The sequence below is a fragment of the Arachis duranensis genome, chromosome 5 (genome assembly GCF_000817695.3).
Source record: "Arachis duranensis cultivar V14167 chromosome 5, aradu.V14167.gnm2.J7QH, whole genome shotgun sequence".
Taxonomy (NCBI): Eukaryota; Viridiplantae; Streptophyta; class Magnoliopsida; order Fabales; family Fabaceae; genus Arachis; species Arachis duranensis.
Genome location: NC_029776.3, coordinates 31,348,539 through 31,360,452, shown reverse-complemented (window position 1 = coordinate 31,360,452; position 11,914 = coordinate 31,348,539). Strand labels below are relative to the sequence as shown.

General features: G+C 32.6%; 1 protein-coding gene across 1 annotated transcript in view; it reads right to left on the bottom strand.

Moving 5' to 3' along the window:
• The window catches only part of LOC107489070 (TMV resistance protein N-like), a 22,031-nt gene extending 16,376 nt beyond the window's left edge, over window positions 1-5,655 (bottom strand). The window contains exon 1 of the mRNA XM_052261346.1: window positions 5,072-5,655. Within this exon, the coding sequence (XP_052117306.1) occupies window positions 5,072-5,532 (461 nt within the window). The 5' untranslated portion in view covers window positions 5,533-5,655. The remainder of the gene's footprint in view (window positions 1-5,071) is intronic.
• Between the last annotated feature and the right edge of the window lie 6,259 nt (window positions 5,656-11,914).

Sequence of the window (11,914 nt, the reverse complement as noted above, 5' to 3'; positions counted from 1 at the left end):
CTTTCTCTCCGCACAACTTGTTCGTTTTGATCCTCTTAGAGGTTTATGGAGAGGCAGGATTATGTATATGTACTTTTGGATTTTGAATATGTATGTATATATATGTAAATATTCTCCAGCCAGTCTTAACTTCATAGACTGAGTTAGGAGCTTGTTATTTTGTATCTTTGGCACTCTATTCCTACTTTTGTTATCTTATGTTTAATAGTTATGGTTTTCTTAGCACGCAAGATAACTCGTTCCTTGAGCGTTGCGCTTTTATTTCTTCAAGCTCCTAGCATAATATAATTCTTCTGCTATTAAATGTACTCATTTTATTTTAGAGGTCGTACTACCACACCACCTCTATTTTACGGCTTAAGCGTAAAGTTTAGTGTGGTAGGATGTTACACATAATTTATTATTAATTTTCAAAATTTTAGCCATTTATTTTAGTTTGTTTTGCTATTAGAGTTTGTTAGAAGATTTGATTTGATTTATTTTTGATTTGCTGAATAGTATTTGTAGGGATTTTAAATTTAAATCAAATCTGATCTAATTCAATAAGTACAAATTTGATTTAAATTAAGTTATCTTATCTTATCTTTTAATTAGTTTGTTAGGGGCCTATTTAAATACCTTTGGTGAGACAATTTACACAACTTTTGATGAATAAAATTTTCTTAGTGTTTTATGCACGTTTTCTTAGTGTGATTAACTGAGATGAGTGATTTGTTTTGCTTGTTGCATAAAGAAGATTGAAGGATCCAACACTAAGGCGATTATGCGTGGTGGTTTCTTCAATTTTTATCCCTCTTATCTAAGTTGTCAAGGACAGGTTCTTTGCAGGTTTGGTAGAAAATTTATTCCGATAGACTTAGGTTGCTAATAACAGGTTTCTTAGAGTTCTAATAGGAAAATCTTTATCTATCATTTTATATTTTCACGGTGTCTTTTGGGATGAGTCTCTTTGTGTCATTTCTTTTATCATCTGGTATCAGAACCAGGTCATAGGTAAATTCTTATTTATCTACACGTTCTAGGGTTCTTGCTCAGCCTCTTTCTTTTTCAATTTTTGCAAATTTATTTCGGAGTAAAAAAATGAAAAAATTCTTATTTTAATTTTGTTTCTATAATTATTCTATCTTAAAGTCAATGTCTGCACAAGAAAAAGGAGGGAAAAAAATAATAAATGATTGAGTATTATAATAGTGATGATAAAGAAATTTCATAAGCGAAAAAGAATTTTCTGTTACAAATTTCTGCATTTAAAGGGAGGAATGATCCTAAACCTTATTTCCGATGGAAAAGGAAGGTAGAGTCAATTTTTGCAAATTGCATCCTTTCAGAAGAAAAGAAAGTTCGACTGGTACAAGTCAATTTTTTCGATGATGCCCGTATATGGTGGACTAAATTAGGAAGATCTAGAAGACGGTACGGCAAAAGCCCAATTTGTAGTTGGGAGAAGATAAAGAAAATCATGAGGAACCAGTTTGTGCCATCATCATACCACATGAGGAATCGGGTTGTGCCATCATCATACCACAACGAATTTTTTTAAAAATTTTGTAGGTTGCAACAAGGTTCACAATCACTGATGGAGTACCACAAGGAGTTTTTATATTTGATGAACAAGACTAATATTAAAAGGAGTCTTGAGGTTCTTATGGAATGATTTTTCTTTGGATTAAACGAAGAACTTGCAGATAAAGTCCAACGTTACCATTACGCAACCATGGAGGATTTAGTCAAAGTGGCTATTGACATGGAGCATATGCAACAAAATTATAGCAACTTGGAGTTCCAAAAGAGAAAATTTTGAGGATCAAATAAAAGTCAAAGTTTTTTATTTCAAGAAGGATATTATAGATCGACATAAGAAGAAGAATTCTTCTACGCCTATCTTTTATTCTTTTTCAAATTCAGAGATGAAAGAATTTGTTGAGTATGCTGTAGAGGATAATGTGCACTTGGAGGATCCAAAAGTGCAGAATTTTTCAGGTGGGTCATTAGGATGTGAGGAATTTAAAAATCAGGAGAGAAAAGAAACAAAAAGAATTGAATATTTGAGTGAAAAGAATAAATGTTAATTAAAAGTGAGAGTTTTGAGAGAAAAGATGAGAATACCGAGAGAGAGGAGTCAATGAGCGACAAAGGAATTGAGAGCAATAAACACATTTGTGAGAGAGATCTAGAAAGTTATAGCTTAGACAAGAGTGCATTAGTATCGTTGAATTCTACAGATTCTTTAATTTCACGTATATCTAACCATGAAATTCTTAGTATTTTTCTAACAACTTTCCAAGATTTTGTGGATTCACAGGTCAATTATGGAGGCATTAATATGGATGGAAAGGAAGAAAGACAACTAATTGCACATTTTGGACAAAATGGTGAAAGTATGGTTGGAAAGATTAAACTTGTACACATAAGGCACATAGCCATAATTTATTGGATAGAGAAGAGCCATCAAAACATGGTATTTGAACCCAGAGATTGGGTTTGGATTCCTTGGTAGAAAGAAGAACTTTTCATTCAAGATTCGAGGACGAATCTTTTTGAAGAGGGAGAGGATGATACGTGTTTAGAAGGGCATTTTGTCATTTTAGAGATAAGAAGCAGAATGGTAATCTTGTCACGTTTAAATATCTAAATACTAGAAGAATTATACTATGCCAGTCTTAGATATCAAAGAGACCAAGAGTTCGTCTCAAAAACAGTGGTTGCTGAAATGACGACAACTCATAAGGCCCATTGGGCTAAATCAAGGCAGCAAAAAGCCTCATAACACTTTTCAAATTTAGTGAGATGCATAATTTATTATTGTGAGAGGCATACTTTATTATTAATTTTTAAAATTTTAGCCCTTTATTTTAGTTTGTTTTGCTAGTAGAGTTTGTTGGAAGATTTGATTTACTTCTGATTTGCTTAATAGTATTTTTAGGGATTTTAAATTTAAATAAAATCTGATATAATTTAATAAGATCAAATCTGATTTAAATTAATTATTATATCTTTAGAATTTTAAATTTAGATCAAATATGATCTAATCCAATAAAATCAAATTTGATTTAAATTAAGTTATCTTATCTTATTTTTTAGTTAATTAGTTTTAAGGGGCTTATTTAAGCACTTTTGGTAAGATAATTTACATACTTTTTTATGAATAAAATTTTTAGTACTTTATATACGTTTTTTTAGTGTGACTAAATGAGGTGAATAATTTACTTAGCTTGTTGCATAAAGAAGATTGAAGGATCCAACACTAAGAATAATTTTGTGTAATAATTTTTTTAATTTTTATCCTTTTAATTTAAATTGTTAAAGACATGTTCTTTAAAAATCTAATAAAAAATCCCTTTCGTGACCTAAATTACTAAAAACAAACTTTTTAGAGATTTAATAAAAAAATTTATCTATCCTTTTATATCTTTGTTATGTCTTTTGGAGTGTCTCTTCTGTGTCGTTTCTTTTATCATTTTATAAGGATTAAAAAAATATGAAATATAATTTGTCCACTCTTGTTAAACTATTTACATATCCAAATACAAGGATGGGATTCATTATTGTTTAAAACTTTTACTTTGTTCCTTTTCTGTGACTTATTCTCTCTCATCAATAATAGAGCCTTAACGCAACAAATGTAAATATATATAAAAGATAATACTAAAAAAATAAAAATATTTAAATTTAGCTGTCAAAAATTTAATTAAGTTTTTAATTATAAATATCTTTAATTTGTGAAGAAATATTCAGTTAACTGATTCTAATATATTTTATACTTAAAAAAATTTAATTATAAAATTAAAAATAATATAAAAATTTAATTAAAAAATATAAAAATTTAATTACAAAAATTATAAAAACTAATAAAATAATTAAACCTTACTTAATAAAAAATATTAACGTATGACAAAATCACATACAATAAATGACGAGAACTTCTAATTTGACTCACCTAAATATAATTGCACCTAAAAAAAATAGATAATTTCTACTCAACTTTTTTATAAATAGAGAGTTAGTTACCCTCTACAATTTATTTTATTGTTATTGAAAAAATTTATTTGTGTCAAATTATTTTTTTAATCTTAGTTAATTAAACTAAATTATCAAACCATGATAAAAGATAATTTACAAATTACAATAATTTTTAAAAATATCTCATATTATAATTTTTAAATTTCTCCATCCATCCAATTTTTTTAAATGCTCTAGATTTTCAGCCACAAAAATTTAAAAGAAAAAAACTGAAAATAAAAGTTAAATAATAAAACAAAAACGAATTAAAAGTTGAAAACGACGAATAACTTCAAACGTAACATGGATCTTTATTTTTTTTTTATATTTAAGATAGCAGATAGAGAATATGTATAGTTTGAATGACATCTCTAAATATTACATATACACGAGATATAAATGTATAAATATATTAGAATTTTTTATTTTTTAGTCGTTTATAAGATTCTAATTAAACTTGTTATTGGAGAAGTATAAATATTAAGAAAAATTTTAAATATATCTGAAACACTAGTATTTTAAGTATTTTAATTATTGATTTTAATTAATATATATTATATATATTTTTTATAATTTAAATCAACGATTAAAATAATTGAAATACTAATGTTCTCAACATACTTAAAACTCTTTCTAAACATTATACATATAAATAATATCTCTAATAAAATGTCAATCTCTAATTTTTTTTATTCTTCTTCTTCGGGTTTTTAATTTTTATTTTGTTTTTATTTTAAGTTTTTTTAATTTTTAATTTTATTTTTTGATTTTCTTTTTTTAATTTTTTGGCTGGAACACATTAAAAAAATTGGATATATTAAAAAAAATTAACAAATTGTAAAATAAAATCTCTTTAAAATTAAAATTATTGCGCTTTATAAAATGAATTTTACCATAATTTAGTAATAACTTGGTTTAATTAACTAAAATTAAAAAATAAATTATTTTAATTATAAATTAATTCCTCTAATAATAATTAAACCAGTTATAAAAGATAATCTTATTTATGAGAGGATTAGCTAGAAATCACGGCAAAGTTAAGGAAAAAATCAAGAAAAAGACGACGACTTACCGATGTTGAGAGCTGCAACCTCTTAATTGTGCAACGAATTTCAAAGCATCTCTCCACTTCTGAACCTTTTCTTTGTTTCCATTAAATCTCTCCTCATGTTTCCTAAAAGCTTCTGCAAAGGTGCCCTTTTGGTGCCGTACGTCGAAAGGATCCACACCGTAGAACACCGGCAATATCATGCCAGAGCTTCCTTTGCTTTCAACAATCTTTCGGAGTTCATCCAAACACGATGTGGAATTTGCATAATTGGGTGACAGTATGACAATTGCAAGAAGGAGCTGCTGATCACTTGTTCGGAGTTCTTCATTGTTGTTTTCTCTGAACGTTTGAATACGTTGCCTTTGCAAGGCTGCATACAAATGCTCAGTGAAACCGTCGCGGGTGTCTTTTCCCCTAAAACTCACGAAAACACGGTACTTCCATTTTGAAGTTCGTGACGAAGATTCAACCTTCAGTGCCATTGAACCCAAACCAACATTACTCTGAGAAAGAACTATGTCGAAACGTAGCGAAGAAGCAAGTGAGGACTACTTAGCTTGAAACAAACACATCTTGAAGATGTTTATTATTATGTAATTATGTTTACTACCGTACAAGCTAACCTCATTGCATTAATCCTCTAATTTGAAATGGGTTCAAAAACCTCGTTAGTAATGTAAGATAGGTTCTAGGAATTAATTATTTTGGACAGAACAAATCTGCACATTTTCCGGATCTATATGTGAATATAATACTTAATTAGGTTTGGCTAACAAACAGGGCACTTATTAAATTATTCAAAGAAATACAATTTTTTAATACAATATAATTGTTCCTACCAGGAACGAATTTAGGAACTGGAGTGCTTGAAGATCGAAGATCCTAGCTTTGGCAAGCCTAGAACTAGGCTGGAGGACAATATGCAAGATATTTCGATGTCTAAATTAACAATGGATTTAATAATATGATTTGGTTCTTAATTTACCTGCTGATTTTTTTTTTATCTTTATCTCCTGAGATTATCGTTTTTTTAGTATTTATTTTTTTTATATCGTACTTTTATTTTACGATTTGGCGGTTTCATGACTTAATGGCGTAGCCGTTATGTCATATCCGGATTCTCATTAGCTTGTTATTTTGTCTAGTACAGTGTCTCCAATTCCGGCCTCTTTGATTTTGGTGATGCCATTAAGAGTTCCAGAGTTTGTGAAGTCGGGCCTATGGGTTTCTTTTAATTGAAATTTTTGGAGAATTTGTAAGGAAATTGAACTTTTTTCATTTTCTTTGGCGTGGTTATAACTTTTTTCGGTTTACGAATCGTCTGATCATTTATGATTTCTCTCTCCATCCATTATTGCAACATTAATTCTTAATAAAATAATCTTTCACTTTAACTTTACTTTCTAAAAACAAAACTTCTCTCTTCTAAGAAAGCTATTGTCATTTCGGTCATCTTCCTCTATAGCTTCTAGAAACAAGGTTACTTTCTACAATAGTATTTTCAAATTCTAGTGAACTTCACAACAATTTTCAGTAAAGTTAGTGAGATTTTCATTTCTTTTCCTCTTTTTTTTTTTGTGTTATACTGCCAACGAACCTTCCTTCTTTTATTTTGCATTTTATTTTTCCTACTACTTCATGTGTTTTTCTTTATAGCTTTTGACGTTGCTTCAAAATTTATTTGTATTTGATACCTTCAAACTGTGATGAATTTTACATTTTTTAAGCACGGTTTAGAATTTTTCGACCTCTGGTGATATAGCGGTGGTGCCCCTGTATATTTTACCAATATGATGAGGAAAAGGTTATCGTGAACCACGAACGTGGTAGAGTCGCTAATAGACCGAGACCCCGACCTGCCCCCCGCTTGCCAATGAATAGTGAACTTGAAACAGACATTTACTCCTGGGTATCCGAGGAGGTTAAGGCTACCCCTTCTACCATAGCACAAGAATGGCTTGATCACCTGACCGAGACTAGGGTTATATTTGATTCCTAAGCAATTTGTACATTTTCTCGGTTCCTAGATCCAGGGACCAATTGTGCCATATTAACGAACATGCTAGCACTGTCCTGGACTGGCTATGGGTGTACAAAACTCTATTCTGCTGAATAGGAGTTCGACTTCCTTTTACCGACTTCCAAGTGAGCATCTTGACTCACAGCAGATGTGCCCCTTCTTAACTTTATCCAAATAGTTGGGCCATTATTCGTTGTTTCGAGTTTTTATGCTCGTTTTTAGATATCCAACCCTCCCTTAGTGTTTTTTTATTTCTTTTATTTCTTTACTTTAATAATTCCCTTACCATGGATTTAAAGAAAAAATTTTCAAAATTGAATGAGTAGAGGGTACAACTCCTTTTTTTTATAAACTTAGAAGGTGAAAAAAAGTTTAACTTATACTGGAATTTCAATGTGTTCTCTCCAAAAATGGAAGAGCATCCCCGAGTTCAGATTCGGCTACATATGTCCGAGATGCAGAGATAGAAATTTCAAAACTTTGCTTAGATTTTCTATCAAAGGATAAAATAATTGCTGATGCTAACACCTAGATTTGGAAGTTGAATACCTTAGTTACTGCTCTTCAAGAAAGGCAAGCTTCTCTTGAAAACAAGGTAAAAAGTTTGAAAGAAGCGAAGGCTGCTTCCGATGAAAAAGGAGAGAATATGAAGAAGCAGGTTTCTGAGCTGATAAGAAAAATTGAGGAACTCAACCTTTTAGTTTAAAAGGTGGAGTGTGCTGCCGTGGATGGAGTTTTTGATATTGAACAAAATATCCTTGACCAAATCAAACTGAGAGCTCCCAACTTGAAAATCTCCGAAGTTGATGTTTTCAAGAAGGTGGTAGATGGAAAAGTTGTTTCTGTTTTAGATGGTAAATACTTGTGAAGATAGCAAGTGAGTCTTGGGCCATGATTATGTGTGTGTGGGCCGGATATTATTTGGCTTGTGTCATTGCTTCTTGGGCCAGTTTCTATTCAATTTGTTTTCTGCACACTAAACAAAACAAATTACACAAACAACTTTCTATTAACCCAATAATGTTTAGTCATCATCTTAATAATATTCTAGTTCTTTAAAATCAACAGAGTTTTTTGAATATTCTTCATCCTTAAGTATGCAAGATTCATCAAGATAAGAAAAGTCCACATGAGATCATAACAATTATTATAAACCTCACTTTCTATTTTAAATATCTGACTTGGACTTGAATTGAAAAACTCTTCAATTCTTATCACTAAGATTGTAACGACCCAACTCTCGATATACCATGGTCATACAAGAAGCTAAGTGTCACCAACTTATTTTTTCTAATTAATAACTATTATTTAATATATAAGCCTGTGCCTTGTTAAAGCGCTGTCAATTTTACGAGTAAATTTTTCTTTTCTAAAACGGTTGAAGTGAATTAAAAGATTAAATATAAATAAACATACACAAGTAGAAATGTAAAGGAACATTAAGAAACACAAAACATAACTGATAATATACATCATGTACACTATAAACAAAATGTGTAGCGTTTATAGAAGATCATGTCAATTACATCCTCATCAACCCTACAAAGCTAATACATACACGACACTCCCGAGGCATGGCCCATACAAAAACCACTAAACTAGCGCCTAGGCTAGCCTAACCACTCTATAGCTCCAAGCTCTCGGGTGTTTTAACACAAGTGAGAGACTAACCATAAGTCAATGTTAGACTGGAGTATCATCAAAAGAATACTCCTACTGCTGTCAATCAATATCTACAAGTGGCTCTTTGGTAGATCATCATGAGGCTCATCCGTCTCCTCGTCTTTTATCTCCATCTCTGGATCCTCTTCCTCCTCATCGTCAGCAGCTACAGCTATACCTCAGAAACCACCAGAGGCGCTACTGTCGCTATGTACAAATCCGTTCGCGAGCACAGGTCTGTTCGTGTGTATAGGGACTACTCAATCATCCGGTAGTGCCGGCAAATTGTCTTGCAAAAAGTCAGAAATCGGCTGAGGAGAGAAATATCACTCCAGTGGAATCACAGGTACGTAATCACCAACCAACTCAGGCTTCTCGGGAACTATAGGCTCAGGTGCCTCCTGATTCAGAGGTTGAGCTGGTATAAGATATGTGTGACCATCAGGGAAGGGATGAACAGGTGCGTCTGGATGCAACCATGATAAAGGAAATTTGTAAGGAGTGTCAGGATAAAAAAAGTGGGTTATTCAAAGGATGTTGGAAAGGATGATCTCGTAATGCATAATGTCTAATACGAGGCTCCACTCCCATAATGAAGTAGCTGTGGTGCACTGGATCTTCATAGATGTAAGGGTCTTTGAACTATAGAATCACACCCGTTTCCATCTGAAGGGAAATGGAGAGAGAAGGGGGGTAAGAATTGGAAATTCTTAGTAGAGTCAGGTTAATTAGTCATGTTAATCAGCTCGGTCGTGCTTTCCAGATAGCAATGTACTTTACAGAAGATAGGGGAAAGCAAGAAAGTAAATAACAGAAAAGTAGAAAAAATAAAAAGAAAAACAAAAAACAAACAGAGAAATACAAGAATAAGGCACAACACAAAGAATATGTAACATAGAACAATGTGCACATAAGGATGATGCATGTCTAGTCCTAGTGTAGGTCATAAGCTCATGTGTCGGTTGTCTGCCCGCTTTCCGACATTATTTGGTTTCTTATCTGGATATGATTTTTCAACCCGTGCATAACTTATGATTCTAAGCTGCTCTATCAAGTCAGCCTCTGCTATTCTCTAGCAGGATATTGGTTTGGCTGGAAAATAGACTGTGCCCTTTTGACAATACCCGCTCTTGCATATCAGACTGTACCCTTTTGTCAGCCGGTTCTCATGCAAGGCAGTTAGACTTTATATAACAGACTGCGCCCTTTTGATAGCCGGTTTCTTAAGCAAAGGATATATATACACTTTCTTTACTTCTTAATAAGAATTACACAATTCATCACTCTGCTTTTCTCACAGCAGACATACATACTTTTCCATGACATATCTTTGTCTCTTTAACTTTTTTTTTACGGGTAGTTTTAGTTTTTGGTATGAATAGCCAACCTGTCCCAAGCATAGGTTGATTAAGTGTATATTTGTTGAGTTTGGAAATCTTATATCTAATAAAAATGATGATCAAACATTATTAAAATATTGATTAGAAAATTATTAAATTATTTACTTCCAATGGTTTGTTTAATGTGTGTGTTAGTGTGCAGGAAATAAAATGAGTTTCTTATTGGGTCAAAAGGCAATATAATCCCAATTTGTTATTAATCAAGACTTGTCCAAAATGAGTATATGTTGTTGTGCATTGAAATTAAAGAAATCCAAAGAAGCCCATATCACAAGCCCAAATCAATATACTCTTGGACCAACAAATCCTTGGGTCCGTATTGGAAGAAGAAAGAAAGTAATGGTCCAAAGATCTCATTTCTTGGTTCGGTTACCTACTCCCCATTATGATTGGAATTCAAAATTCAATTTGGTTAATTGCATGCATATGTAACCAAAACTCAAAATTAAATTGAGTTCATTGTGCATTGAAAGCTTTGTCTCCTCTCTCTTCTCTCTCTTTGCTTTTCGGTCATATCACACCAACAAAGAAGAAGATACAAGTTATCAAAGAAAATCATCAGAAGCCTAATGAAAGAAAAGGATAGCCTAGTGTTTGAAATGTTGTGATAACTGGTACACGAAATTGTGAGTTCACACTTCTCACACAACTCCGTGCAGCTGACCAGCAAGTACACTAGGTCGTCTAAGTAATACCTTACGTGAGCAAGGGTCGATCCTCGGAGATTGTTGGCTTGAAGCAAGTTGTAGTCATCTTGTAAATCTTAGTCAGGCGGATTCAAATGGTTATGAGGTTTTGATAATTAAGAGGGGAATAAAACATAAAATAGGATAGAGATACTTATGCAAGTCATTAGTGGGAATTTCAGATAAGCGTATGGAGATGCTTTGTTCCCTCTGAGCCTCTGCTTTCCTATTGTCCTTATCCAATCATGCATACTCCCTTCCATGGTAAGCTATAAGTTGGTGGATCACCATTGTCAATGGCTACTGGTGCACAAAATTATGATCATCAACAATGGCGCCAAAAACTTGGTAGTGCTTTCAAACGTGAATCACACTTAGTCATAACTCTGCACAACTAACCAGCAAGTGCACTGGGTCGTCCAAGTAATACCTTACGTGAGTAAGGGTCGATCCCACAGAGATTGTTGGTATGAAGCAAGCTATGGTCATCTTGTAAATCTCAGTCAGGCGGATAATAAATGTTATGGAGTTTTCGAATAATAAATAAAACAGAAAATAAAGATAGAGTTACTCATGTAATTCAATGGTGGAAATTTCAGATAAGTGTGTGGAGGTACTTGTCCCTGTTGGATCTCTGCTTTCCTACTGTCTTTCTTCAACCCTTCTTATTCCTTTCCATGGCAAGATGTATGTAGGGCATCACTGTTGTCAATGGCTACATCCCATCCTCTCAGTGAAAAAGGTCCAAATGCTCTGTCACGGCACGGCTAATCATCTGTCGGTTCTCGATCATGTTGGAATAAAATCCCTTGATTCTTTTACGTTTGTCATCACGCCCAACAATCGCGAGTTTGAAGCTCGTCATAGTCATTCAATCCCAGAATCCTACTCGAAATACCACAGGCAAGATTTAAACTTTCCGGATTCTCATGAATGCAGCCATCAATCTAGCTTATACCACGAAGATTCTGATTAAGGAATCCAAGAGATATGCGCCCGGTCTAAGGTAGAACGGAAGTGGTTGTCAGTCACGCATTCATAGGTGAGAATGATGATGAGTGTCACAGATCATCACATTCATCATGTTGAAGTGCAA